The sequence below is a fragment of the Mauremys mutica genome, chromosome 15 (assembly GCF_020497125.1).
Source record: "Mauremys mutica isolate MM-2020 ecotype Southern chromosome 15, ASM2049712v1, whole genome shotgun sequence".
Lineage (NCBI taxonomy): Eukaryota > Metazoa > Chordata > Testudines > Geoemydidae > Mauremys > Mauremys mutica.
This window is the reverse complement of record NC_059086.1, coordinates 16,371,593-16,399,496: the sequence shown is the minus strand read 5'-3', so window position 1 is coordinate 16,399,496 and position 27,904 is coordinate 16,371,593. Positions and strand designations below refer to the sequence as shown.

Genomic DNA, 27,904 nt, shown 5'->3' with positions numbered 1-27,904 from the left:
CAGCTCCATCATAGTTCAAACCAATATTGTTACTAAATATTGAAAAGTTCACAGTGGAATACATTAGACATGTGGACTTTCAAAAATGGCACTGCTGTGTCTATTAGCACAGCTCAAGAGAATGAATGTCACAGATTCATAGAGTATAAGGTCAGATGGGACCATCAGAACATCTACTCTGACCTTCTGTGCAACACAAACCAGAATCTCACCCACTTTCCCCTGCACCAAGCCCAATAACTCAGATTGGCTACAGCAGCTTCCAGAGAGTTGCCCAGGCTGGATCTGACACCATCAAGAGAAGGAGAATTCACCATGGAGAGGAGGAATTACTAGACTGAGACATCTCAGCTCCATCCCTGTCATTGCACTGAGCTCACGAGTAACACCAAGCAGTCACAGAGCTCACAGAGCAGCAGACCTACCAAGATTTATCAGAGTCTCACATTTAGAGCGTTTCTTCTGAGAGGCCTTTCGCTTCGCTGTAAGACAGAGAATCGGACATTGCAGTGAGACAGGGAAGGAAGGGGAAACACTGAGCAATACACTAATACAAGTGGAGCCGGGGACCCCGGTGTGTTTGTTAGTTTGGTTTATTTCCTTAAAACCAACACAAGTTAAATATCTGAACAATAAGACGTTCCGATGCCCCAGCCCAGTGCCCTCTAGGGCTGGGCTCTAAACATGCAAATAACACATTCCCATTACCTGCATATCCAAGATATGCACAAACTCCAGCAGCAATGAGAACCAGAGTGAACATCACCCAGAATGCAGCCAGCCAGGGAGACACACGGGGGAAGACATCTCCTGCAAACAGAGATCACAGTGTGTGAGGAGCAAGGTCTCCGGGAGCTGGAGAATGGGGTTTGCCACTGGGTTGGACACCTGAGTCCCAGCTCAGGGTGCCCAGAAAATCACAGGAATAAAGGGAACATCCCCTCTGTCATAGGTTTCACCCCCACTCTGAACCTTAGAGTATAGATGTGGGGACATGCATGTGAACCCCCCAGCTCAGATCTGGTCTGGCTGCCACCACCCAAATATTTGAGTGATTTGGAAAACACTGTCTTCCCCCCAAAAACCTTCCCCTCCCTGGATAGCCTTGAGAGACTCCTCCACCAATTTCCTCATGAACACCGATCCAAACCCTTTGGATCTTAAAACAAGGAAGAATTGCTCATCCCCTCCCCCTTTTTTTCTTCACCAATCCCTGGTGAGTCCAGATCCAATCCCATTGAATCTAAACACAAGGAAAAATCAATCCGGTTCTTAAAAAGAAGACTTTTAATGAAAGAAAAGAAAGGTAAAAGAAAAACCTCTGGGAGACAGCATACAAGCTGATCTCACAGACAACAGATTCAAAACATAGGATGTTCCCCTGGGTAAAAACCTTAGTACACACAAGAATACCCAATTTGATTATCCCCCTAATGCCAAGACAAGTTACAAAAAGAAAATAAACATAAACCTATTTATTTCCTTCCTTAATACTCACTACTCTGGTAAGAGGCTGATTCCTTGATCTTTTCCACTCTGGCCAAAACTGAAACTGACCTTAAACAAAGGAAACTTCCCTCCTTCCTTTTGAAACATCTTGTCCCCCCATTGGTTCCTCTGGCCAGGTTTCAGCTAGGCTAGGTGAACTTTTTAACCCTTTACAGATAAAAGAGGCATTAACCCTTAACTATCTGTTTATGACACCCTCCATTCTCAAATCACAGTCACAAATGGGATCCACTGAAACTGGAGAAGCCAGCGCAGCATCAGTTACAAGAACCAGGACTCTGCTCTGCCCAAATCTCTTCTGTTGCTTCAAGCCGACAGCCAGAGGCTCCGTGCCCAGCCTGCCCAGCCCTGCCCGCGCCAGCTGGCTGTTCGGATGGTCACTGACACACAGATCCCAGTTCTCAGTCACCACCTCCAGTCCAGATACGTTCAGCAGAGAACAATTGTTTTCTTAGCTGGCCCCAGTGTGTTATGAGTTCATGGATTCATAGATGTTAAGGCCAGAAGGGGACATTATGGCCATCTAGTCTGGCCTCCTGTATAACCCAGGCCAGACACCCTCCTCCATTGTTCCCTGCATCCAGCCCAGAACTTCTGATCCAGCCGGAGCGAATCTTAGAGAAAGAGACACCCAGTTTGGATTGAAAGATTCCAAGTGATGGAGAATCCACCACATTCTTAGGGCAGTTCTTCCAATGATTAATTCCCCTCACTGTTAAAATCTGCACCTTATGTCCAGCCTGAATTTGTCTAGCTTCAACTTCCAGCTGTCAGATCTTGTTCTGCCTTTGTCTGCTAGATTAGAGACCTATTGACTGTCAGAAATCTCCTCCCTCTGTAGATACTTTCAGACTGTGATCAAGTCTTTTAACCTTCCTCAGAGAAGCTCTATAACTTTAGATCCCTAAGGGCCTTCTCTTGGATATGCTATGTCAGGGGTTTGCAGTCTATTTACCATAGTAAGCCACATATGCTGCTTTCTATGTGTTATGTGGGCTGCATCCACCTGCTCCTGTCTGGGAGGGCTTGAAATCAGCCCTGGCAGAGGGCTGTGGCAGAGAAAAGCTGGGCTCATGAGGAAAGCAGCCACAGATGTAGCTGTAGCTGGACCCTGCTAGAAATATCCCTGTTGGAGGATGATTCCACATTACAATTACTTTAAGATCTATCAGTTAGCAAGTTTTTAATCCATTTACTCTGGGGTTAGAACAATGAGTTAGTACAATGACGTGGACTGCACTCTCAGCAAGTTTGCAGATGACACTAAACCAGGAGGAGTGGTAGATATGCTGGAAGGTCAGGATAGGATACAGTGGGACCTAGACAAAATAGAGCATTTGGCAAAAAGAAATCTGATGAAGTTCAACAAGAACAAGTGCAGAGTCGTGCACGTAGGACGGAAGAAGCCTATGCACTGCTACAGACTAGGGACTGAGTGGCTAGGCAGCAGTTCTGCAGAAAAGGACCTAGGGGTTACAGTGGACAAGAAGCTGGAAATGAGTCAAGAGTGTACCCTTGTTGCCAAGAAGCCTAATGGCATTTTGGGCTGTATAAGTAGGGGCATTGCCAGCAGATTTAGGGACATGATCATTCCCCTCAATTCGACATTGGTGAGGCCTCATCTGTGTCCAATCCCAGGACCAACCTTTGGGGCACTCCGTTTGAAACCAGCTGCCAACTAGACATGGACGCACTGAACACTACCCTTTGAGCCTGATGGTCTAGCCAGCTTTCTATCCACCTTAGAGTCCATTCATCCAGCCCATATTTCTTTAACTTGCCGGCAAGAATACTGTGGGAGACCATATCAAAAGCTTTGCTAAAGTGAAGGAATAACACATCCACTGCTTTCCCCTCATCCACAGACCCAGTTATCTCCTCATAGAAGGCAATTAGGTTAGTCAGGAATGACTTGACCTTGTTTAATCCATGCTGACTGTTCCTGTGCTCATCCAGCTTTTTTAAATAGTCCCAAACCACTTCTTTATCCACAGAGGACTGGTCCAGGGGCGGCTCTACCAATTGGGCCACCTCAAGCAGTCATGCCTGTGGGAGGTGCACTGGAGCCCCGGGAGCAGCGGACCTCCCGCAGGCATGACTGCGGAGGGTCCGCTGGTCCCGCGGCTCCAGTGGACCTCCCGCAGCTGCGGAGGGTTCGCTGGTCCGGCGGTTCGCTGGTGCCTGCGGGAGGTCCACCCGAGCCGCGGGATCAGCGTATCCTCCGCAGTCATGCCTGCGGGAGGTCCGCTGCTCCCGGGGCTCCTGTGGACCTCCCACAGGAATGACTGCGGAAGGTCCGCCGGACCCGCCTGCTGCCCTCTAGGGAAAAAAGCGCCCCACGCGCACGCTTGGCACGCTGGGGTCTGGAGCCGGCCCTGGACTGGTCACCTCCTCCCCATACTGTGCTGTCCAGTGCAGCAGTCTTGGAGCTGACCTTGTTCGTGAAGACAAAGGCAAAAAAAGCATTGAGTACATTAGCTTTTTCCACATCCTCTATCACTAGGTTGCCTCCCTCATTAAGTAAGGGGCCCACACTTTCCTTGACTTTCTTCTTGTTGCCGACATACCTGAAGAAATCCTTCTTGTTACTCTTCACAACTCTTGTTAGCTGCAACTCCAAGTGTGATCTGGCCTTCCTGATTTCACTCCTGCATGCCTGAGCAATTTTTTTTATATTCCTCCCTGGTCATTCCTCCATGGTCATTTGTCAAATCTTGGATATTAGGAAAAACTTGTAAGTGTCATTTTGTGTTTAAGATCAGCAAGGATTTCACTGTTAAGCCAAGCTGGTCGCCTGCCATATTTACTATTCTTTCTACACATCAAGATGGTTTGTTCCTTCAACCGCAATAAGGATTCTTTAAAATACAGCCAGCTCTCCTGGACTCTTTGCCCCTCATGATATTCTCCCAGGGGATCCTGCCTATCTTTTCCCTGAGGGAGTCAACGTCTGCTTTTCTGAAGTCCAGGGTCCGTATTCTGCTGCTCTCCTTTCTTCCTTGTGTCAGGATCCTGAACTCAACCATTTCATGGTCACTACCTCCCAGGTTCCCATATACTTTTGCTTCCCCTATTAATTCTTCCTGGTTTGTGAGTAGCAGGTCAAGAAAAACTGCAACTAGTTGTTCCCTCCAGTACTTGCACCAGGAAATTGTCCCCTTCATTTTCCAAAAACTTCCTGGATTGTCTGTGCACCGCTGTATTGCTCTCCCAGTAGATATCAGAGTGATTAAAGTCTCTCATGAGAACCAGGGCCTGTGATCTAGTAACTTCTGTTAGTTTTTGGAAGAAAGCCTCATCCACCTCATCCCTCTGGTTTGGTGATCTATGGCAGACTCCCACCATGACATCACCCTAGTTGTTCACACTTCTAAATTAAACCAGAGACTCTTCCGTTTTTCTGCAGTTTCATATCAGAGCTCTGAGCAGTCATACTGCTCTTTTACATACAAAGTAACTCCCCCACCTTTTATGCCGATGGGACATTGTGCCTCGTTGTGACAGTTGTAAAAAACAGGGGTGGGTGCACCCATAGAGTTTTAAATTCTATCCTCAGTAGTCAAATCCTTCATAAAAAGAGACCATGTTTATAGATTCATAGATTCTAGGACTGGAAGGGACCTCGAGAGGTCATCGAGTCCAATCCCCTGCCCTCATGGCAGGAACAAATACTGTCTAGACCATCCCTGATAGATATTTATCTAACCTACTCTTAAATATCTCCAGAGCTGGAGATTCCACAACCTCCCTTAGCAATTTATTCCAGTGTTTAACCACCCTGACAGTTAGGAACTTTTTCCTAATGTCCAACCTAAACCTCCCTTGCTGCAGTTTAAGCCCATTGCTTCTTATTCTATCCTTAGAGGCTAAGGTGAACAAGTTTTCTACCTCCTCCTGATGACACCCTTTTTAGATACCTGAAAACTGCTATCACGTCCCCTCTCAGTCTTCTCTTTTCCAAACTAAGCAAACCCAATTCTTTCAGCCTTCCTTCACAGGTCATGTTCTCAAGATTTTTAATCATTCTTGTTGCTCTTCTCTGGACCTTCTCCAATTTCTCCACATCTTTCTTGAAATGTGGTGCCCAGAACTGGACACAATAATCCAGTTGAGGCCTAACCAGTGCAGAGTAGAGCAGAAGAATGACTTCTTGTGTCTTGCTCACAACACACCTGTTAGTTCATTCCAGAATCACGTTTGCTTTTTTTGCAACAGCATCACACTTGTTGTTTCATATTTAGTTTGGGGTCCACTATAACCCCTAGTTCCCTTTCTGCCGTACTCCTTCCTAGACAGTCTCTTCCCATTTTGTATGTGTGAAACTGATTTTTCCTTCCTAAGTGCAGCACTTTACATTTAGTAGACCCGACTTACACCTGTACCAGTCTCTGTTTTGTGGGTGGGCTGTTGGCCTTTATGTCTGACCGTAAACCTACGGACGCAGAATTGTTAGCGGGGGTGATAAAATTGCATGGGAAACTGGGGTGGTCAGATCAAAAAAAGATTGTGCTCAGTGACATAGCAACGTTTGAGCAGCATTTAGGAGTCAACATACAGGTGGTGCTTTATGCGGCGAAAGGCAGATGGGGCTTTTTTAAAACAGGGGACCAAGTGTACCCCAAGACTTTTTTCATCCTGTTGCACAATGAGCATTACTATAGGGTTCTGAATGCAAAAATGTTGTTCGGTATGAAAAATTTTTGTGAGTTTTGCCACACGGTGTACAACCACAACAACTCTTGCAGGCATCGTTGCTGCCTCTGTTTGAGCACAACGTGCTCAGACAGTCTGGGCGTGCAGCTGCGGTGTCCTAGTTATAGACTGTATTGTCAGGCCAAAGAGTGTTTAGACAGAAACATCGACTGTGCATCGAAAACACCAGTCGAATGCCTGTCTAAAACTTTGTGTGATAAGTGTCAGTCTTATATAAGTGTCACAGGTGTAAAGGGAGGCGCTGTAAGCAGTGTCAGTGTTTGATTGTTGGTGATGTAGACAGCCACCTCTGTTTTATGGACAGCATTAAAAAGCCCGAATCATCAGAAAAGTATATTGTTTTATTATTTTGAATGCACGCAGGAGACTGGGTTGCACACGCCCAATTACATTTTTGCTATTCCCCTAAAGCCAGAAAAATCCTGGGAATTTAAGAGTGACGAGTGTCTTTCTATATTTGTTAAGATTTTTATTGGCAAAAAGTTCTAAGACTACACATTCCTAGTGCACAATTCCAAAGGTTATGATGCGTACTTCATCGTTAGGCAGTTATTGAAGGAAAAGATGTGCATAGAACTAATCACTCAGGGTAGTCAACTAATGTGTGTGGAAGTTAAGGCCCTGGGCATTAGTTTTATAGACTCTTTAAACTTCTTGCTCATGAAGCTTAGCAAGCTCCCACAGACGATGGGGTTTGAAGGGTGCAAAGGGTATTGTCCACATATTTTTAACACTTTAGAAAATCAAAATTTCATGGGGCCTATGCCCGGTGTGGAGCATAATGGTGTGGAAAACATGATGCCCAGGGAGAAAGCAGAGTTTCTCGACTGGTATTGAGATCACAGATATGAGATCTTTGACTTAGAATCATAAAATCATAGAATCTCAGGGTTGGAAGGGACCTCAGGAGGTCATCTAGTCCAACCCCCTGCTCAAAGCAGGACCAAACCCAACTAAATCATCCCAGCCAGGGCTTTGTCAAGCCTGACCTTAAAAACCTCAAAGGAAGGAGATTCCACCACCTCCCTAGGTAACCGATCCAGTTCTTCACCACCCTACCAGTGAAAAAGTTTTTCCTAATGTCCAACCTAAACCTTCCCATCTGCAACTTGAGACCATTACTCCTTGTTCTGTCATCTTCTACCACTGAGAACAGTCTATATCCATCCTCTTTGGAACCCCCTTTCAGGTAGTTGAAAGCAGCTATCAAATCCCCCCTCATTCTTCTCTTCTGCAGGCTAAACAATCTCAGTTCCCTCAGCCTCTCCTCATAAGTCATGTGCTCCAGCTCCCTAATCATTTTTGTTGCCCTCCGCTGGACTCCCTCCAATTTATCTACATCCTTCTTGTAGAGTGGGGCCCAAAACTGGACACAGTACTCCAAATGAGGCCTCACCAGTGCTGAATAGAGGGGAATGATCACATCCCTTGATCTGCTGGAAATGCCCCTACTTATACAACCCAAAATGCCATTAGCCTTCTTGGCAACAAGGGCACACTCTTGACTCATTTCCAGCTTCTTGTCCACTGTAACCCCTAGGTCCTTTTCTGCAGAACTGCTGCCCAACCATTCGGTCCCTAGTCTGTAGCAGTGCATGGGATTCTTCCGTCCTAAGTGCAGGACTCTGCACTTGTCCTTGTTGAACCTCATCGTATTTCTTTTGGCCCAATCCTCTAATTTGTCTAGGTCCCTCTGTATCCTATCCCTACCCTCCAGCGTATCAACCACTCCTCCCAGTTTAGTGTCATCTGCAAACTTGCTAATGGTGCAGTCCAAACCATCCTCCAGATCGTTAATGAAGATATTGAACAAAACCGGCCCCAGCACCAACACTTGGGGCACTCCACTTGATACTGGCTGCCAACTAGACATGGAACCATTGATCACTACCGATTGAGCCCGACCATCTAGCCAGTTTTCTATCCACCTTACCGTCCATTCATCCAGCCCATACTTCTTTAACTTGCTGGCAAGAATACTGTGGGAGACTGTATCAAAAGCTTTGCTAAAGTCCAGAAATAGCACATCCACTGCTTTTCCCTCATCCACAGAGCCGGTTATCTCCTCATAGAAGGCAATTAGGTTAGTCAGGCATGACTTGCCCTTGGTGAATCCATGCTGACAGTTCCTGATCACTTTCCCCTCCTTTAAGTGGTTCAAAACTGATTCCTTGAGGACCTGTTCCATGATTTTTCCAGGGACTGAGGTGAGACTGACTGGCCTGTAGTTCCCTGGATCTTCCTTCTTCCCTTTTTTTAATAATGGGCACTACATTAGCTTTTTTCCAGTCATCTGGGACCTCCCCCGATCACCATGATTTTTCAAAGATAATGGCCAATGGCTCTGCAATCTCATCGGCCAACTCCTTTAGCACCATCGGATGCAGCGCATCCGGCCCCATGGACTTGTGCTCGTCCAGTTTTTCTAAATAGACCCGAACTACTTCTTTCTCCACAGAGAGCTGGTCACCTCCTCCCCATACCGTGCTACAGCGTGCAGCTCTCTGGGAGCTGACCTTGTCTGTGAAGGCAAAAAAAGCATTGAGTACACTAGCTTTCTCCACATCCTCTGTCATTAGGTTCCCTCCCTCATTCAGCAAGGGACCCACACTTTCCTTGACTTTCTTCTTGTTGCTAACATACCTGAAGAAACCCTTCTTGTTACTCCTAACATCTCCGGCTAGCTGCAACTCCAAGTGTGATTTGGCCTTCCTAATTTCACTCCTGCATGCCTGAGCAATACTTTTATACTCCTCCCTGGTCATTTGTCCAATCTTCCACTTCTTGTAAACTGTTTTTTTGTGTTTAAGACGAGCAAGGATTTCACTCTTAAGCCAAGCTGGTCGCCTGCCATATTTACTTTTCTTCCTATACATTGGGACGGTTTGTTCCTGCAACCTCAATAAGGTTTCTTTAAAATACAGCCAGCTTTCCTCGACTCCTTTCCCCGTCATGTTATTCTCCCAGGGGACCTTGCCCATCAGTTCCCTGAGGGAGTCGAAGTCTGCTTTTCTGAAATCCAGGGTCTCTGTTCTACTGTTCTCCTTTCTTCCTTGTGTCAGGATCCTGGACTCAGCCATCTTATGGTCACTGCCTTCCAGGTTCCCATCCACGATTGCTTCCTCTACTATTTCTTCCCTGTTTGTGAGCAGCAGGTCAAGAAGAGCTTTCCCCCTAGTTGGTTCCTCCAGCACTTGCACCAGGAAATTGTCCCCTACACTTTCCAGAAACTTCCTGGATTGTCTGTGCACTGCTGTATTGCTCTCCCAGCAGATATCGGGGTGATTAAAGTCACCCATGAGAACCAGGGCCTGTGATCTAGCAACTTCTGTTAGTTGCTGGAAGAAAGCCTTGTCCACCTCATCCCCCTGGTCTGGTGGTCTGTAGCAGACTCCCACCACGACGTTACCCTTGTTGTTCATACTTCTAAATTTAATCCAGAGACTCTCAGGTTTTTCTGCAGTTTCATACTGGAGCTCTGAGCAGTCATACTGCTCTCTTACATACAACGCAACTCCCCCACCTTTTCTGCCCTGCCTATCCTTCCTGAACAGTTTATATCCATCCATGACAGTACTCCAATCATGTGAGTTATCCCACCAAGTCTCTGTTATTCCAATTACCTCATAATTCCTTGACTGTGCCAGGACTTCTAGTTCTCCCTGCTTGTTTCCCAGGCTTCTTGCATTTGTGTATAGTCATGTAAGATAACTCATTGATCATCCTGCTGTCCCAGTATGGGGCAGGAGCCCTCCCCTCTTGCACTCACCTACTTGTGCTTTCTCCCGATAACCCACTTCCCCACTTACCTCGGGGGTTTGGTCTCCTTCCCCCGGTGAACCTAGTTTAAAGCCCTCCTCACTCGGTTAGCCAGCCTGCTTGCAAAGATGCTCTTCCCTCTCTTCGTGAGGTGGAGCCCGTCTCTGCCTAGCAATCCTTCTTCTTGGAAGACCATCCCATGGTCAAAGAATCCAAACCCTTCTCTCTGACACCATCTGCGTAGCCATTCATTGATTTCCACGATTCGACAATCTCTACCCTGGCCTTTTCCTGCCACAGGGAGGATAGACGAGAACACCACTTGTGCCTCAAACTCCTTTATCCTTCTTCCCAGAGCCACGTAGTCTGCAGTGATATGCTCAAGGTCATTCTTGGCATTATCATTGGTGCCCACGTGGAGAAGCAGGAAGGGGTAGCGATCTGAGGGCTTGATGAGTCTCGGCAGTCTCTCTGTCACATCATGAATCCTATCCCCTGGCAAGCAGCAAACCTCTCGGTTTTCCCGGTCAGGGCGGCAGATAGATGACTCAGTCCCCTTGAGGAGAGAGTCCCCAATCACCACCACCCTTGTAGAAAGGGCTTGCATATTACTGTCAGCAGGATGTCAAAATTTTGAGACAGGTTTGTATCCTATTCAGAAAAGAAATTATGAAAATGATGGAGATGGAAGATATAGTGGAGAAAGAACTTGGTAAATTCACCAAGATAAAACTGTATAGATCCATTCCGGTACATAACGCTGGCATTGTCTGCATGGCTATGTACATGTTTAGGTTTTTGGAGCCTAACATGGTAGCTCTTCTCCCTCCAGACAACTATCACAGGCAGAAAAAGAGATATTCGACCCATCTATTCAGTGGCTGCTTTATACCTCTCATAAAGAAAATATTCAGGTAGGGAACGCTTTACAGGAGGGGGAACTACAAGTAGGCCTCTCCTTTTTAGACGTTTATGCCCATGTAGACAGAGAGCTTGCAGATTTTTTAAACTGAGCCCAGTTGCTCCCTCCTCTCATGCCTAGGGATGTTCTTTTTTGGGGGAGGACAAACGCTATCCACCTGTATTACAAACCTGGGGAAGAAATTCATTATTATGATTTTACCAGCCTGTGCCTTTTCATAAACAAAACCAAAGAACAGCCTATCAGACACCCCAATATAGTTTATGACAACTTTGGACCCCTTGCAAATTATTTTGAAATTGCAAAAGTTAAAGTGTACCCCCCCACGAGGCCTCTTTTTCCCATTGTTATCTGTCAGAGTGGGTGGCAAGCTTATGTTCCCGCTATGCCGAACCAGTGCAGAAACCGAGCAGTGGGAGACATGCACCCACCTATACTGACGAGGAGAGGGCCATCCTGGGGACTTGGTATATGGTGGAATTGAACATGGCCATAGCGAAGGGGTACACAGTGCCTAAAATCAATGAAATCTAGCATTTTAATGAAAAATCTGATGAACTCTTCTCAGAGTAGATAAAATTACACCTCCGCCAGAAACAAGAGGCTTCAGGTTATCCCAGCTGGTGCACAGATGAAGAAAAACAAAATAAGTAGATTAACAATTTCTACTAGAAAGAAGGCATGTGTTTACACCAACACGAGATCAGGTCGAACCCCGCTAAATGCCAAATTGCTAAACTGTTTTTAAATTCTCTGTGGGGTAAATTCGGCCAAAGAACAAACCTACCCAACACCAGCATCGTGAGACACTCTGATGAACTCTTTCAGTACTCGTTTCCCGCCCAGTTACGAAGTTTCAGCCTGCAAGTTTATTGACAATGAAACAGCATGTGTGTCTTGGAAGCATGCAAAAGACAGGTACTCTGTCTCTGGCCATACCAAAGTCTTCATAGCCTGTTTCACCACCACTTATGTCCGCTTAGAACTACACAACCTCCTAAACAGGTTGCAAAAGTGATGCCTGTACCACGACACTGACACGGTGACATTTGTGAAAAGGGAGGGTGACTGGAATCCCCCTCTGGGGAATTATTTAGGGGACCTCATGAGCGAGATCCCGCCCGATGAACACTTCACCGAGTTTGTGTTGGCAGGCCCGAAAACATATGGGTATAAGCTGTCAGGAGGAGAGGCCTGTATGGAAGTCAAAGGTATTACCCTAAATGTAGCAAACTGTGAAAAGATCAACTTTGAAAGATCTAGTCCTGGACGATTGCAGATGCCTGCAAGAAAACACCAGCAAAAAGATAGAGGTGCAGCAGCCCTCTATTGTAAGGAACAAAAATCAGTGGCAAATAGAGACAAAAACCCTTAAGGAAACACAGAAAGTCATTTACAACAAGAGGGTCCCTGGAGAAGGGTTTAAAACCCTGCCCTCAGCTTTTAAAAATGGATACAAGGTGGAAACACCCGTTTTCTGCAATTCTTGTGGGGCCTAGCAACTGTGGGAAAAATTACCTTATAAAAAATGTGTTGGATAATGCCAAACAAGCATTGTCTGTTATGCCTGAGAATATTGTGTGGTGTTACAGTTGTTGGCAACCTCTGTATAAACAACTGTTCTATAAATATCCCTTTATCAATTTTGTGGAGGGGCTGCCTGATGCTTTTGACTATGACCGTTTGTTTCCTACCAATAAAGTAATCATAGACGATCTGGTGAACTGTGCTTGTGAAAGTGATGAAATCAAGAAAGCCTTTACCAAGTACGTGCATCACAGAAACCTGAGCATTATGTATATAGTTTAAAACATATTTTGTCAGGGAAAAAAGAGTCACACGATTAACCTAAACACAAAGTACATGGTTCTGTTCAAAAATCCTAGGGATAAATTACAAATCGCTATGCTCGCTCGGCAAATGTACCCCGGCAAAGCTCAATCCTTTCTAGAAGCTTTTGAGGATGCTACCAAAAGACCTTATGGCTACCCGGTGGTGGATTTAAATGTTTCCACACCAGAAGCTTATAGACTAAGAACTGGTCTTTTCCATCCAGACTGACTGGTGGTTTATACTTTGAAAAGAACAACAGCTGGGTATAAAAAGAGATGATTTTTTGTCAGCCCCCTTTTTAACAGCTGGGGTTGCTGACTGAAAACATGTCCAGCTGGGTGAAGAAAAACCTGGTCCTTTTAAAGTTACTAAGCAAATCATCCCTGCAGTGAAGGAGGGCTATACTGTGTTCAGCTTCTGATGATTTAGTAGCGGCCATCTCAGAAATAGCGCTCAATACATACCTTTGACACAGAATCAAGTGCACGTGCTGAAAAAGAGACACACGCTTATCAAAACTTTGTGTAATAAAGAAGAAATAAGAAAGAAGCATCTGGTGAAGCAGTCTTGGGGGTTTATTGGACCTCTGTTAAGTTTTGCTATCTCTCTGATAATGGGGCTTTTGACTAATTGATAATGGAGTATGGAGAAAAAATTTACCCGGTGCCCAGCTGCCAATTGGAGCAATTAAGGGCTACCCCTCCGGCAGAGGAAAATATCAGAATGACCATAACTCACTTACTGGATGCTGAAATGAAGTCTGTTCTTCAAAGAACTAACTTGGCCGAATACGAAAAGGCTAAACTTTACAGAGCGGTACTTCAAAGCTACCTAATGTACGTGAAGCAAAGCAATGCAGATAAAGGGAAAATAAGTCTGTTTCTACCAGAACAGGAACAGAGTGTGACTGCCAAACCCCCAGAAACACCAAAGACCTCACTCTGTTGCTCAGGAGGTGATGAATAATGTGAAAAAGTGTTATAAGAAAAATGCATTAGTATTGCTAAATAAGCTGGGACAAGATAAAAATATCTCTTCATGGAACGATAGAGGGGCTTTTGTGTACAAAGTTAATGGTTCAAACATGCTCAACTTAGTCAGGGCCATCACCCAGACGTGCTCTGTTCCTAGCAGACATGTACTTAAAGGATGGGATGTGTTTATGAATGCCATGGTGGAACTGAACGTACCATCTTCAATCATGGGCAACACAACCAACAGAGATCTATTGGAACACCTGAAGGCCTTGACCACCGACACTGGGGTGGATCGAGGAACCGTGGCCCCTTTTTTGCCATTTAAAAAATGAAAATTGGATAAAAGATCTCTATGGATCAGTGTGTAATGTTTTTCTCGTACTAAAATTTTTAAAACTGGTAACATTTTGCTTTAAATAAAGCATTTCTATACTTTTTAAAAACAACAACAACAAAATCTGTGTATTTTATCTGAATTGGTCATTGTTGTTGTTGTTGTTTTTTAAAAGAACAAAAACCCACCAAACATCAATTGTCTTTAAACCCCTCACTTGGAGTGCTTTATTGGGTAACATGGCTATGAAAATCATTGCAAGATACACAGGTCTGGGCTTGTTGAAACATGTTTTGAGCAAGGCTAGGCATGCCCAAGAATTTAAATTTATTTTTTACAAAATTCATCACAATCCAGTCATTTTGCACTAAGTTGTTAGAATACAATTTTAAAATCCGGTCAAAAGATAAACCCTTACTCTGATGATGTAAGGAAACCATGCAGTGATAGCCGCAGGCAATGGAGCAGGGGTCTTGTAATTGTCTATTGTGAAACACGTCTGTGATATTTTTGTTTAAAAATTTCATAATGCTTTTAGGAAACAACACACTGTTTGGGGAGTGCCCGTATGAGTCAACTCTCCAAGGTTACGCTCTGCCAGATACAAGGCGAGCCAGTGTTCACCTGGTTGGTTGTGTGGATGCGTGTTCACCACCAAAACTAGGAATTTCTGAGACAGCTTGCCTTCAGGGAGCCAAGTGCAAGGGAATATGTCTAAGAAATTCTTTTTTGTGAAAGGGTCAGTTGATAAGACACATGAGAGCTGCACAGTGTTCATATTCACATGTAGTCAAACAGAACGTTTCTCCTCTGATTTATCTCTATAATGCTGTCAAAACCCCATGCACAATCATATTGTCGGTGATCATTAAAGCCTTCCCAAAACGTATTTCTGCTCTCAGGTTCCTGGTTTTAATCAGGGCATAGTGATCAGCGCATTCCTGGTCAGGAGACAGGTCAAAGGCAAACAAGGTGTAACCCTGTGCAAACTCCTCACAGTCGATTAATAGAGAACAATCTTTCATGTGTTTACCATCCCTCTGTACCAAATTCATGTATTCTCTCACACAGCGTCCTGCCTCGAAGTCCGGTTGCAGAGGCTTGGTTGGTATCTGTTCACCATCCATATACAAGACCATAAAATTAATATTGTGATGTTTAAAATGAAAGGGATTTTTAGTGTAATTAAAGGTATCATTATCCACAAACCCTAGGACAAGCATTTTGGGTAACTGTCCCAAGAACAGGTTCTCCTGGTTATTGACCCTGCTGCCTGCGGGGATGCTAAACACTTTCATTCCCACACGGTCCATGGGGTAATTAGCATTAGCACTAAGCAGGGCCTCTGCGTGCCCCAGACGGACACTTGGGGACAGCCATACTTTCTTCACAAAAAGGGACGCTGATACAATGTGAAGTTTAGAGCCTTTACTGCGCATCAGTTTAATTTTCACATCCACTCCGTTCAACAAAAGTTTTTCTTGAAAAAAACAGGTTGCAGTGTAGATGACCCAGCACCTCTACTATCCTGCTCTGGGCCGTCAGCTTTGCATGCCTCACAAACCCTAGATTCCCTCCATCCAGCTCCGTTTCTTCGTGTTGTCCGGCAGTGTCTTTGTAAAACAGGCTGGCGATAAATTGTGTTGCAAGGGTGTCAGCGGTGTAATTGAGCGCCGATTCTATAAAGGCCCTGTAAGGGGAACAGTTGTTGCTTTGACTTATGGGGCGGTCTCCCAGCATGACATCCAACTGACTGAAAATAGAGGCCATGGGGTAATTCACCAGACCCACCTCAGCATCCTTGGTGAGTTCCACTCCATCTCCTTTTACAATCTTGCAACATACGTACAGCAGCGTGTTGTTTAAATCCATATAATCTATGCCATTCCCTGCTATAAAAAAGTAAATGGGGGCACACTCTGTAATGGCCGATAGAGGCGGCACCCCGACGTAGATGCTTTTCCTGATGCTGGTCTGCATAGGGGCTATTTGGAACAAGTCTAGTTCGGATTTGGTGCACTCTTCAGACCCGCAGTGAACAAAAGCCATGTTGATTAAAATATGTCTCTTTTACCGAATGGAAAGCGTCTTCTCTTTCACCCAGGCTTCCTGTTGGACTTTCGCTTATGGCCGGCCCTGTGCGTCAAAACCCTTCTTTTAAAGGGTTTTGAGGGACCAGTGCATTGCGGGTATGACACATTTCTCTTTTTCTTCCTCCTTTTAATGTAGATCAGCCCCGATCCTTCCTGTGAAGCTGTATTCCCCACCTTCTCCAGAACAGTGCGGGAGATGTGGCCTACCACTTCTTTAGTATGTTTTGAGCGGCGTTTTTTACGTGGGGTTTAATAATCTCTACCCCTGTTCTCAAAAGTGGTACAGCTTTTCAAAAGAGGCTACGGAACATTCCACCCATGCCAGCCCCGTACATCACGGGGGCCCCATGATATTCAGAAAGGGCGTATCCAGCCTGGGTTTTGTAATAGTTCCTGTAGATGGTGGGGTCGCTGTAATTTTTTACGATTGCCATTGTAGTGTTTTGCTTTTTAGAAACCACGCTCTCTCCGCGGACGCAGATGCAGCTTGACGATCACCTTGCCGAAGTGAAATAAGAGGTGTCTGTTCTGATCTGTCTTTATTTCAATGCTGATGGTGTCGATGTAGTGTTTACTGACAGGGACGTAATGAGGTTTATCATAGGTGATGGTGACAAACTCGTTCCTTCCTCGGACAGGAATGCAACATAACAGGGGAACATAAAAGTCCCCCACAAATTGGTGTTGTATAATATCCATGTACAGATACAAGGAGTTAAAACCCTCTGTGATATCTGCCGAGAAGGGACATTTTTGGACATTGTGTTTGGGGCCCAAACCCAGAATATTAGCTAGCTTCCCAATGGTAGAAAACATATACGTAAAATTGGCAGATTTAAGTCTAACTTTTCTACTCACAAGGGTTGTAGTTCATGACCACCTCAGGCAGTCTGGGATGACGAGCCATGGTGCTGTTCATATGATATAGTAATTCGGATATGGTCAAGTAATAACCTCGTCGTAGCGTGAAATTCCACGTCATATCACCAAAAGTGACTTTGAAAGGGTTGTCTTTGTTGATAGTGTTCCAGCTGTGTGGGTATTGTATTTCCACTAACCCCACCTCCTAGGAACCCGGGACATCCAAGGGCTTAATTAGCCATATTGTAAAGTTCGAGCTGGTGTTTTGGGGAAAAACTGCAGAGCTGGCATTGCTGGGCAAAGTAAAGTAAAAACTGCCAGCACCCATTTCTCTCTGTCTATGTCTTTGCCGGAGAAATCTTGTTGCTGTTGTTGTTTGTGATTAAATGTCACAGAGTTGAGAAACTCCCACCCAGATGTTAAACTTATCGGGCCACCCCAATCATTTCACCAGTAGCTGCTTTTTTCTTCCTTTTCCTTTCTCTGCTGGGAATTTTTCAATCCTGTAAATCGTGTTTTGTTTGGGATTTACTTTTTGTAATTCTTCAGGGTAAAAGATCCAGTAACTGTCTCACCCTCATAATCTTTTAATCGGTATACAGGTCTCTGCCCCCATTAAGGCTTCATCCATTATGAATATCTCATTGGTAAATGTCTGTTCATAACCTCTTTCAAAAGTGCATTTGGTTTCAGATAATCTCATGTGGTCACCTTTTCTAAGGCCTGGTCTACACTAGGAGGTTATGTCGAATTTAGCAGCATTAAATCGAATTAACCCTGCACCCGTCCACACAACGAAGCTATTTAGTTTGACATAGAGGTCTCTTTAGTTCGATTTCTGTACTCCTCCCCGACGAGGGGAGTAGCGCTAAATTCGACATGGCCATGTCGAATTAGGGTAGGTGTGGATGGAATTCGACGTTAATCGCTCTGGGAGCTATCCCACAGTGCATCACTCTGTTGACACTCTGGACAGCAGTCCGAGCTCGGATGCTCTGATCAGCCACACAGGAAATGCCCTGGGGAAATTTGAATTCCTTTTCCTGTCTGGCCAGTTTGAATCTCATTTCCTCTTTGGACATCGTGGTGAGCTCAGCAGTAGTGGCAGCGATGCAGAGCTCTCCAGCAGAGAGTCCATGCAATCTCAGAATAGAAAGAGGGCCCCAGCATGGACTGACCGGGAAGTCTTGGATCTGATCGCGATGAGTCTGTGCTTTCAGCGCTGCGCTCCAAAAAATGGAATGCAAAGACCTACGAGAAGGTCTCCAAAGCAATGGCAGACAGAGGATACAGCCGGGATACAACGCAGTGCCACGTGAAAATCAAGGACCTGAGACAAGGCTACCAAAAAATCAAAGCGGCAAATGGACGCTCCGGAGCCCAGCCCCAGACATGCCGCTTCTACGAGGCACTGCATGCCATTCTCAGTGGGTCTGCCACCACTGCCCCACCAGTGTCCATCGACTCTGACGATGGGATAGTGTCGACGGCCGGTTCTTCGGCGATGTTCGCGGACAGGGAAGATGAGGAAGGAGATGAGGAGGACAAGGCAGTCGACAGCGCTTACAATGCTGATTTCCCCGACAGCCAGGATCTTTTCATCACCCTCATGGAGATCCCCTACCAACCCTCCCCGGCCATTAACCAGGACCCTGAATCAGGGGAAGGATCAGTCGGTAAGTGCTTTAAACATGTAAACATTTATTTTTAATGGAACAGGAATCTGAACTATGTGAAAAGAAGGTCAATATATATGGGGATAGAACAGAAATCCTCTTGGGAGACCTCCGAGAAGCTCTCCTGCAGGTAATCAAAAACCCTCCGCACGAGGATCCTGGGGAGAGTGTCCTTATTGGGTCCTCCAAGGTAGGACACTTTTCCGCGCCAGGCTATCAGCAGGTACTCTGGGAGCATTGCCTCGACGGGCATGGTGGCATAGGCCCCTGGTTTGTGCTGGCTTTCACGCAGCATGCGGTCTCTATCTCTCTCAGTGATCCTCCTCAGGGTGATCTCACTCAGTGCCTCCTGCATTGAATTAGGGGCATGTTAGTATTGGGAGTGCTTGACTGTTCCTTTACATAACAATAAGCAGCGGTTTACAGCCACGTGGTGGAGTCAGTAGAGGGGCAGCATACAGGGATCTTTCCCGGGGACAGCCGCAAGAGGGTGGAACAGGGGCAGAGTTCATGCTTTCCCGATTGTCGGCAGCAGGAACTTGCAAACGCTGTGACCATTGCTTTGAGCATGAAAGGAGGGCACTGCTATACATTAAGTTTTAAGCAGCCAAAAGTCTATGGCTTACCATGCCTGCCTGCTCCACGGATTCTGCTGTCCTGCCCCGCTTGTCTGATCTCCACTGCAAGACCCCAGGCAATGAATGCGAAGGCCGAAAATTCGAACTTGTCCTGAGTGCGCATGAGATAGGTGATGTGCATGGTCTTGTTCACAGAGACAGACTAGACTATGTTCATTGTTCGCAAAAATGTATCTTTGTAAGGAATTCACTCCCTTTTTCCCATCACACAGCTGCGACTGTCTCCCGACCTACCCTGGCTGCCCCCTCACAGAGGCTGGCGCAGATTAGGCAGCGAAAGAAAAGGACACGGGACGAGATGTTCGCTGAACTTATGGGCTGCTCCCGAGCCGAGGCAGTCCAGCAGAGCCAGTGGAGGGAGACCCTCTCTCAGTACCAGCGCTCACACAGCGAACGGGAGGACAGGTGGCGTCAAGAGGACCAGCAGGCAACTCAAACACTGCTTGGACTAATGAGGGAGCAAACGGACATGCTCCGGCGCCTTGTGGATGTTCTGCAGGACCACAGGCAGGAGGACAGAGCCCCCCTGCAGTGTATCTGCAACCGCCCTCCCCCGCCACAAAGTCCTATACCCCCCTCACCCGAAGTAACAAGAAGGAGGGGCGCCAGGGACTGTGAAAACTGTCACTCCACCCCTGCAGAGTGCTCAATTAACAAAAATCTCTCATTCCCTAAATTTTGAGAAGTCCTTCCCTTCCTGACTCACCCAAGCCCCAATTCCAGTTTCATCCCCTAACTGTCTAGTTGATTATTAAAAATACTGTGCTGTTAATTACTGTTTCCGTCATGTTCTTGTACTGAAGACTGTGTTTGAAGGGGGGGAGAAGGGGGTTGGTAATTGCATAGGACAGTCACCTTTACCAGGGTACAGACACGGGGGCAGGATCAGCAGCAGGTCACACACATAGTGCAGTCAGTAGGCACCCTGGTTGGTCTGGGAGGTGGTTTTCATGTTTTGTGTGTGGTGGGGGTGGTACGTGACTCTGTGGCATGGGAGGGCGGTTACAGACCTTATGCAGCGGTCCTTGTCCTGGACCACAGAGCCACGCAGCAGGGGAATCTGTAACCGTCCTCCCCCACCACAAGGTCACATAGCCCCAGCACACAGAGTTCCGAAAAGGAGGGGTGGCAGGCTCCGTTGAAACAACCAGTCCGGCACTGCAGACCGCTCTAGGAGCAGGAGCCTGTCATTCCTTGAGTTCAGAAGCGGTCTTTACATCACTACACACCCTACCCACCACAGTCTGCGTCCCAGTTTCAACCCTTTACCGCGAAATCAGTAATAAAGAAAACGTTGTTAAATTAACAATGTTCCATGTATTTTATTTTTAAACGTGTGTTGGAAGGGGGGAAACGGGGTGAACGGGGTATGTAACTGCAGAGGATAGTCAACAGTAACTGGGTAAAGAAACAGGGGCAGGTTCAGCTTCTCTGTAAAGAAACTGAACAGTCACAGGTCACGCTGCTTGCTGAGGAAACTTGCTTTCAAAGCCTCCTGGATGCACAGTGCTTCCCGCTGGGCTCTTCTAATCGCACGGGTGTTTGGCTGAGCATAATCAGAAGCCAGGCGATTTGCCTCAACCTCCCATCCCGCCATAAAGGTCTCCCCTTGCTCTCACAGAGATTGTGGAGCACACAGCAAGCAGCAATAGCAATGGGGATATTGGTTTCGCTGAGATCCGAGTGAGTCAGTAAGCTCCTCCATCTCCCCTTGAGATGTCCGAAAGCACACTCCACCACCATTCTGCACTTGCTCAGCCGGTAGTTGAAGAGTTCCTTGTCACTGTCCAAGGCGCCTGTATAGGGCTTCATGAGCCAGGGCATTAGCGGGTAGGCTGGGTCCCCGAGGATCACTATAGGCATCTGCACATCCCCAACAGTTATTTTGTGGTCCGGGAAGAAAATACCTTCGTGCAGGCGTCTAAACAGACCAGAGTTCCTGAAAACATGCGTGTCATGAACCTGGCCCGGCCACCCGACGTTGATGTTGGTAAAGCGTCCCCTATGGTCCACCAGTGCCCTTACACATGCGAAAGTTTCGCAGCCACTGTGATTCATCCCAGACCTGCAGCACTATGCAGTCCCACCACTCCGTGATTGTTTCCCGGGCCCAGAATCGCCGTTCCACAGCATGAACATGACCCATTGTCACCATGATGTCCACGGCGCGGGGTCCCGTGCTTTGTGAGAGGTCTGTGCCACTCTCACACTTCATGTCCTCACCGCGTTGACGGAGCCTCCTCGTCCGATTTCTCAGCATCTGTCTGTGAAAAAGGTAGATGATAAGGTGCGAGGAGTTGACAACGGCCATAACTGCAGCGATGATCGCAGCGGGCTCCATGCTCGCAGTGCTGTAGCGTCTGCGCTGTCAGTGACTAGAAAAGTGTGCGAACAGATTTCCCGCCGGCGCTTTCAGGGAGGGAGGGCGGGAGTGACGGTTGAATGACGACAGTTACCCAAAACCACCCTCGACACATTTTTTCCCCCAGCAGGCATTGGGGCTCGCCCCAGAATTCCAATGGGCAGCGGGGACTGCGGGAACTGTGGGATAGCTGCCCACAGTGCACTGCTTCCAATGTCGACGCTTGCCCCGTTAGTGTGGACTCACAAAGTCGAATTACTGTCCTTAGTGTGGATACACAAATTCGACTTTGTAAGGTCGATTCCACAAATTCGAGTTAAATTAAATCGAACTACTCTGGTAGTGTAGACATACCCTAAAAGGGACAACAACGGGTTTTATTTTAAAACCATCTCCGTAAACTGTTTTCCACACCTTCAAAGAAGTTGAAGGGTTAACATCAGTAGGTCTGGTATGTATACTTCTGTGAAAGCTCTGGTTGTAACTCTTTATAAAGTCAGGTAACACATCAATGTAGCGAAAGGTGTTATGGGCTATATCTCCACATCCTAGTTTTTAAAGTTCTGTTAAATTGCTCCACAACCCCTGTTTTGACTTCATTATTAGTAACAAAATGGTGAAAATCATGCCACTTTAACAATTTGCTTAAAGGTTTGTTTAAAAAATCTTTCCCCCAATTGGTTTGTGATTTTTGAGGCATGCGACCTTCGCTGAAAATAGCTTTAAAGGCCTTGGATACCTCACCACTCATCTTGTCTTTTAGGCCTAAGGCCCAGGCATATTTGGATAGAATGTCTATCACTGTTAAGATGTACTTAAAACTGCTGTTGTGTTTGGAGAACTGGTGCATATCCACCAAATCTGCCTGCCATTGTGCATCCACATCTGAAACAATGGTCTTGTTTCTTTTTAAACATATTCGAGCCAGTTTTTGTGAGTGTGAGCATCCTGGTCTGAAAGCCAAGCTGTTACCTTTCTTCGATTTAAAGTTTTACTATGCTTTCTGGCCACTTGAAAAAAGGGTTCATCCCGCCGAAGCTCCCAACTTCCCAGGGGGTGTAATATATTTTCTTTAAAGAGCTATCTGTGTAGACATGACTGTTACTGGTACCGTCTTTTACTAACACAAGTATGGAGGGGGACACATTAATTAATCGCCTGGTTTAACACAACCTTTTACAGCGGCCTGTAAAAATGGACGCCATGACCCCTACCATAAGGGAGTCTGAGCTGGTTCATTCTTCCATTTTGTTCTTTTCCGGATTTTCCTCTTGAGATCTGTGTCTCAGACATGAGCAAAAACAGCAGATGCCTGATACGTTTATTCCCACAGGACTACTGATGTGTAAGCTCTCAAAGGCCTCTAGAAAGGCATCGTCGAGCTGTTGAGAGATTTTAGGAAAAGAAACAGTGTAATCACCCCTTTGCTCGTTTTTAGATTTACACAATCCCAGGTCGGTTCCTAACTCCATTACACCAGATCCTCAGCCATCACTTTTTAATCATTCATTTACCTGAGCAACATCTTTTCCGTTCACTTTGTCCGCCGGTGACTCCTCCAAGCTATGATTGCCTTCCACCTCTATGGGGGTGGACAATGAGAGGCTGTCACACTCATCAGGGTGCCTCACAAGGGTTTGAGTTTCAGGGATTGGGTTCCTGCATATCCATTAATGGTTGAGTTAAAGGGCCCTCAGCAGAACTGTCGCTCAGGTAGCGCTTTATCCAAACAAGTCCAAAGGTGCTCAGGGTTAAAACAAAGTCCAAAGTTTTCACGGGGATGGTGAAGGAGTCCATGTTTCCATGATTTCTAAAACACCTTTTCTTAGAGTTTCCAGCCTCTTCTGCCCAGCGCTGGAACTTATGATGTGACGGTGTTGCGCTCTGATTAGCAGAGAGTCCTGGGAGGAGTTCTTAGAGGAGTCACAAGACTCTCTTCTGGGCGGTTCACACCATCCCAGAATCTGACCTATTTTGGTCAAATCTGCTATTGGAGTGGTCCTATATGACCAAAATCCATCACGATTGGTAGACGGCGGTGGGAGGAGTTCTTAAAGGGGTCACATGACCCACTTCCGGCCTGGTCATCCCTTCCTGAAACTCCCCCCCCGATTGGTCAAATCTCCTCTCGGGGTGGTCCCCAGTGACTGAAACCCCTCCTGATTGGTAGCGGGAGGTGGGAGGAGTTGTTAGAGGGTTCATATGATCCATTTCTGGACGGGTCACCCCACCCCGAAATTCCCCCTGATTGGTCAAATTTTCTCTTGGGGCAATCCTACAGGGGCAAAACCCATCCTGATTGGTAGAGGGCAGTGGGAGGAGTTCTTAGAGGGGTCACATGAAACACCTTGCTTCTGGTCATGTGTCCACCTTGACCCCGGAAGTAATACCCCCATGGGGCTGGACTTCCAGTAACAGGTGGGCAGGGTTTAAGGGGTCAGGAGGTGGGGTTAGGGTTTGATTGATGGTAGGGCCCTTATATTACTCAGTGTCTATTAGATCTGCCCAGTTACCTTTATCAACCAAATGTGTCATCTCCTCAAAGAATGATATTGAGTTATAAGACTCAGCCTAGCTCCTGACAGGTAGTTTGTCCAGAGAACAGAAACCTCCATTACTAATGGCCCCACAGAACAGGTTAGAAGGACAGTTCCTGTCTCAGTATGAGAAATAGGCCCTAGCCAAGTGCAATTCCCAAGAGACCCAGTGCCCCTCCCCCATTCCCATGATGAGTTCTTCTGCATGGGGGGACTGACCTGAGAGGTGAATGGCAGATTGTTGCACAGTCTCCAGCAGGCCATTCCGCACTATGCAGCTGATTTCTTCATTTTCTTCCCGTTCTGTGACCGTGACGTGACTCACAACACTATACAGGTTCTCTCTGTCCTGAGTCATGCTGGTCACAATCTCCATCGACAGGTTCTGCCAGTTCTTTCCAACCCACTGGAGTTCGGGTTTGGGGAACCAGCCTGTGGATCTACAGGCCAGTCCAATCCCCTGGTCCCGGGGGCCCAGCACATCAATGAACACTGGAGCCACAGCTGCAGGAAAGACAGAGAGTGCGCGTATCAGGAAATCATGTCTTTGGTAGCACCTTGTGATTCCCCAGCTACCTCTGGGTATAAGGGCTGGAAAGCTCCATTCGCCTATGTGCAAAGCCTCCCTGGGTCCCTCATACTGATGACTGGGGAAATTAAATAATATAATCTTGCATTTCCATAGAGCACTACGTAAGAACATAAGACCAACCATACTGGGTCAGACCAAAGGTCCATCTAATCCAGTATCCTGTCCCTCGACAGTGGCCAATGCCAGATACTTTAGAGGGAATAAGCACAACAGGAAATCGTCAAGTGATCCTTCTCCTGTCACCCATTCCCAGCTTCAGGCAAACAGAGGCTAGCAAAACCATTCCTGCCAATCCTGGCTAATAGCCATTGTAGGACTTTCTCTCCACTGTTTTCTGCAGCCTAAGAGAGGAATTGTTCACAGAGATTTCTGGACCTGATGATGAAATGCAGCCACTTCTGGGGTGGAGCCCAGCAGCTGTCAGGATCCCTTCAGTACAGAGCAGGAAGTGAGAGATGGTGACCCCACCTACATCACTGCTTGAACTTCTCCTATGCCACCCTCCTAAATACTGTTCCCTCTAGTGTCCTTCTCTCACACTGATAACAGTGCCCCAAGCCAAGCCATACTCATGCTTGAATTTTCCTCTCCCAGTTCTGCACACAAATCTCTCCCTAAAAGCGCACATGTCCTGCAGAATCTTTGGACTAGGAGCCACCAAAGATGGGAGATGATTTAAAACAACCTCTATGCTCTGCATTATTGCGGAGGGAGGAGGGAGACTCACCTGGGGCTTGACATTTCTGAACTGTATTGTCTGGGGCTAGGTTACTCAGGCCTTGGCTACACTGGCGCTTTACAGCGCTGCAACTTTCTTGCTCAGTGCTGTAAGCTAATCCCCATGGGGAGGTGGAGTACGTGCACCGCTGGAAGAGCTCTCTCCCAGTGCTGGCGCCACGACCACACTCACACTTTAAAGCGCTGCCGCGGGAGCACTCCCACAGCAGCGCTGTACAGCTGCAAGTGTAGCCATACTCTCAGTGAGCTAAATGGGCAGAGACCATCCCTTCCATTGCCCTTGTGCAGCACTGAACATGGGGTCAGTGCCCAGGAAAAAACAAGCAACATCCCAGCCCTTGGAAACCGCAGGGGGAGTTTCATGGAGACCAAACATAATTATCACCTGAGCTGGGATTTGGGCAAAACATGGGGGTAAAGGTCCCACTCCCTCGAACAGCATCACCATGAGCATGAGTACGGAGTGCTGTAGCTCTCTGTCTCATTGAAAAGAGATTGTTTAATGCAGCACTGATCCTGCTAGCACCACAATGGGGTCAGCGCTGAGTGTGAGAGAAGAGCGTCCCCTACAGAGTCCTGGACACCACTTCCTGCAGCTCAGGACCCTACTGCCATGCTGGGCTCAGTTTGGGGGCAGACCTAGTGTCAGAGGAGGCTCTGGCTGCCCAGACACACAGTGACCCTTAGTGCCATGTCTCACCTGCGACCTGTAACTCAGTGGTGGCTTCACGGCTCCACTCTGGGTTCCTCACAAAGCACTGGTATTTCCCAGCATCCACCACTAGGAGCCGTTTCAGCTTCAGGGAGACGTTCCCGCTGCTGAATTCCTGCAGGAACAGCTCCGTCCGGGTCTGATAACTCTCCCCCGACATGTCCTGGGGACCATCATCTGAGTACTCGTGAACTGGGATAAATCCTGATCCAATTTTCCTCCACCGCACTTCCATGCTGGGCAGCCGGGCCGGGGGAGAGAGCTGGCAGGGTAACACCACATCCCGGCCAACTACCCCCACCACGGGGTGCAGGGAGCCAACCAGGGAGAACTTCTCTGGAACAGAAAACCCCAGGAGCAGAGTGACTGAGAGGAAAGAGGAGAGGGCATCTCTAAGCCAGGGCCCACCAGTTACAGACATAAAGTGAGTGAGAGGAATGGACGTCACTGAGCTAAATACAAAATTCCTTCAATCATGAGTCACACGTAGTTCAACTGAGTTACTCTCCGGGCAAGTCTACCCTACGGCGCTACATCAGCATAGCTGCACTGATAGAGGTGCGCCACTCTAGCACATCTGGTGAAGATGCACTGTGCCAACAGGAGAGCAATGTAAGTTATATCGACTTGGGGTGTTGTGTAGTGTGCCCTCAGTGTGAATGCAGGGCAGTGCAGCCAGACTACAGCTGACACAAGCTAGTCCTCGATTGCTGTCCTACAATCCCCCAGAAACTCCTCCAAAGGTGCCTGTTTTGCAATCTATCTACATTCTATTAGCAAGGGGTGGCCCCAGTGGGAAGCCACCTGCCAATTCATAGCACCCTGCACAGCCCCATTGCACCCAGTTATGAGTTCTTTCCACTGCAAGCAACTTCTTTGATGAACGCATTTCTGATCCACATAGCCCCACAATGACTGCTGAGAAGCCACCTCAGAGGGCTTCTGCCTGGCCCGAGGGTATCAGGTCTTTGATGGCCCTTTGGGACAATGAATGTCCCTTCCATGGACTCAGTACCTGAAACAGAAACTGGCTCAGATAGAGAGTTACTGTTCTCAGTATTGGTGTCTGGTGGGAATTAATCATCTGAAGGTGAGTTATGTCTGTAACAAAGCAGTTTCTGAAGGATCTCCACGGTCATTTGTCACACCATGCAGCATTTAGAAGAATTACTGTGGAGCTGCAGCACCTGATACTGGCTACAGAGGGAGGGATTAGGGTGAGATTTTCAAAGCCACCACAGAGATATTGATACCAGCATTCCCAGCTCTTGGGCTACTAAGTGTTTTTCATAAAGCCCCAGCTCCTGGAGGCATGTGTTTCTGTGAGAATCTCAGCTTTCATTTAAAATAAAAGTCAGTTTCTAGCTTTAGTGGTTGAAGAGAAAATATTTAAAACTTGACTCGAATTTGACCAAAGGTTCAAAAAACAAGAGAAATAAGAAAACCCCAAAAGGTGATTTTTTTTCCCTTTGTTTTTTAAATCTTATGCTTGTTTAGTCAATCTTCTGATTTTTGAGGCCTGACACCTGGCGTTTGAAGGTTTGGGCAACGCTGCAGCTAATGCTAATGGGAACTGGGCTTCCCAATCCCTCAGGCAGCTGGGAAGATCTCAGCCTTGCAGGCCATAAGAATCCAGGTTCCCAGTGGT

General features: G+C 46.9%; 1 protein-coding gene across 1 annotated transcript in view; it reads right to left on the bottom strand.

Moving 5' to 3' along the window:
• LOC123350547 (butyrophilin subfamily 3 member A2-like) overlaps positions 1–27,904 on the bottom strand; it is a 45,634-nt gene that overhangs the window by 17,336 nt on the left and 394 nt on the right. The window contains exons 2-5 of the mRNA XM_044989177.1: positions 26,245–26,592; positions 24,434–24,718; positions 709–810; positions 426–482 (exon numbers count right to left, since the gene is read on the bottom strand). Coding sequence (XP_044845112.1) covers positions 426–482; positions 709–810; positions 24,434–24,718; positions 26,245–26,592 — 792 coding nt within the window. The remainder of the gene's footprint in view (positions 1–425; positions 483–708; positions 811–24,433; positions 24,719–26,244; positions 26,593–27,904) is intronic.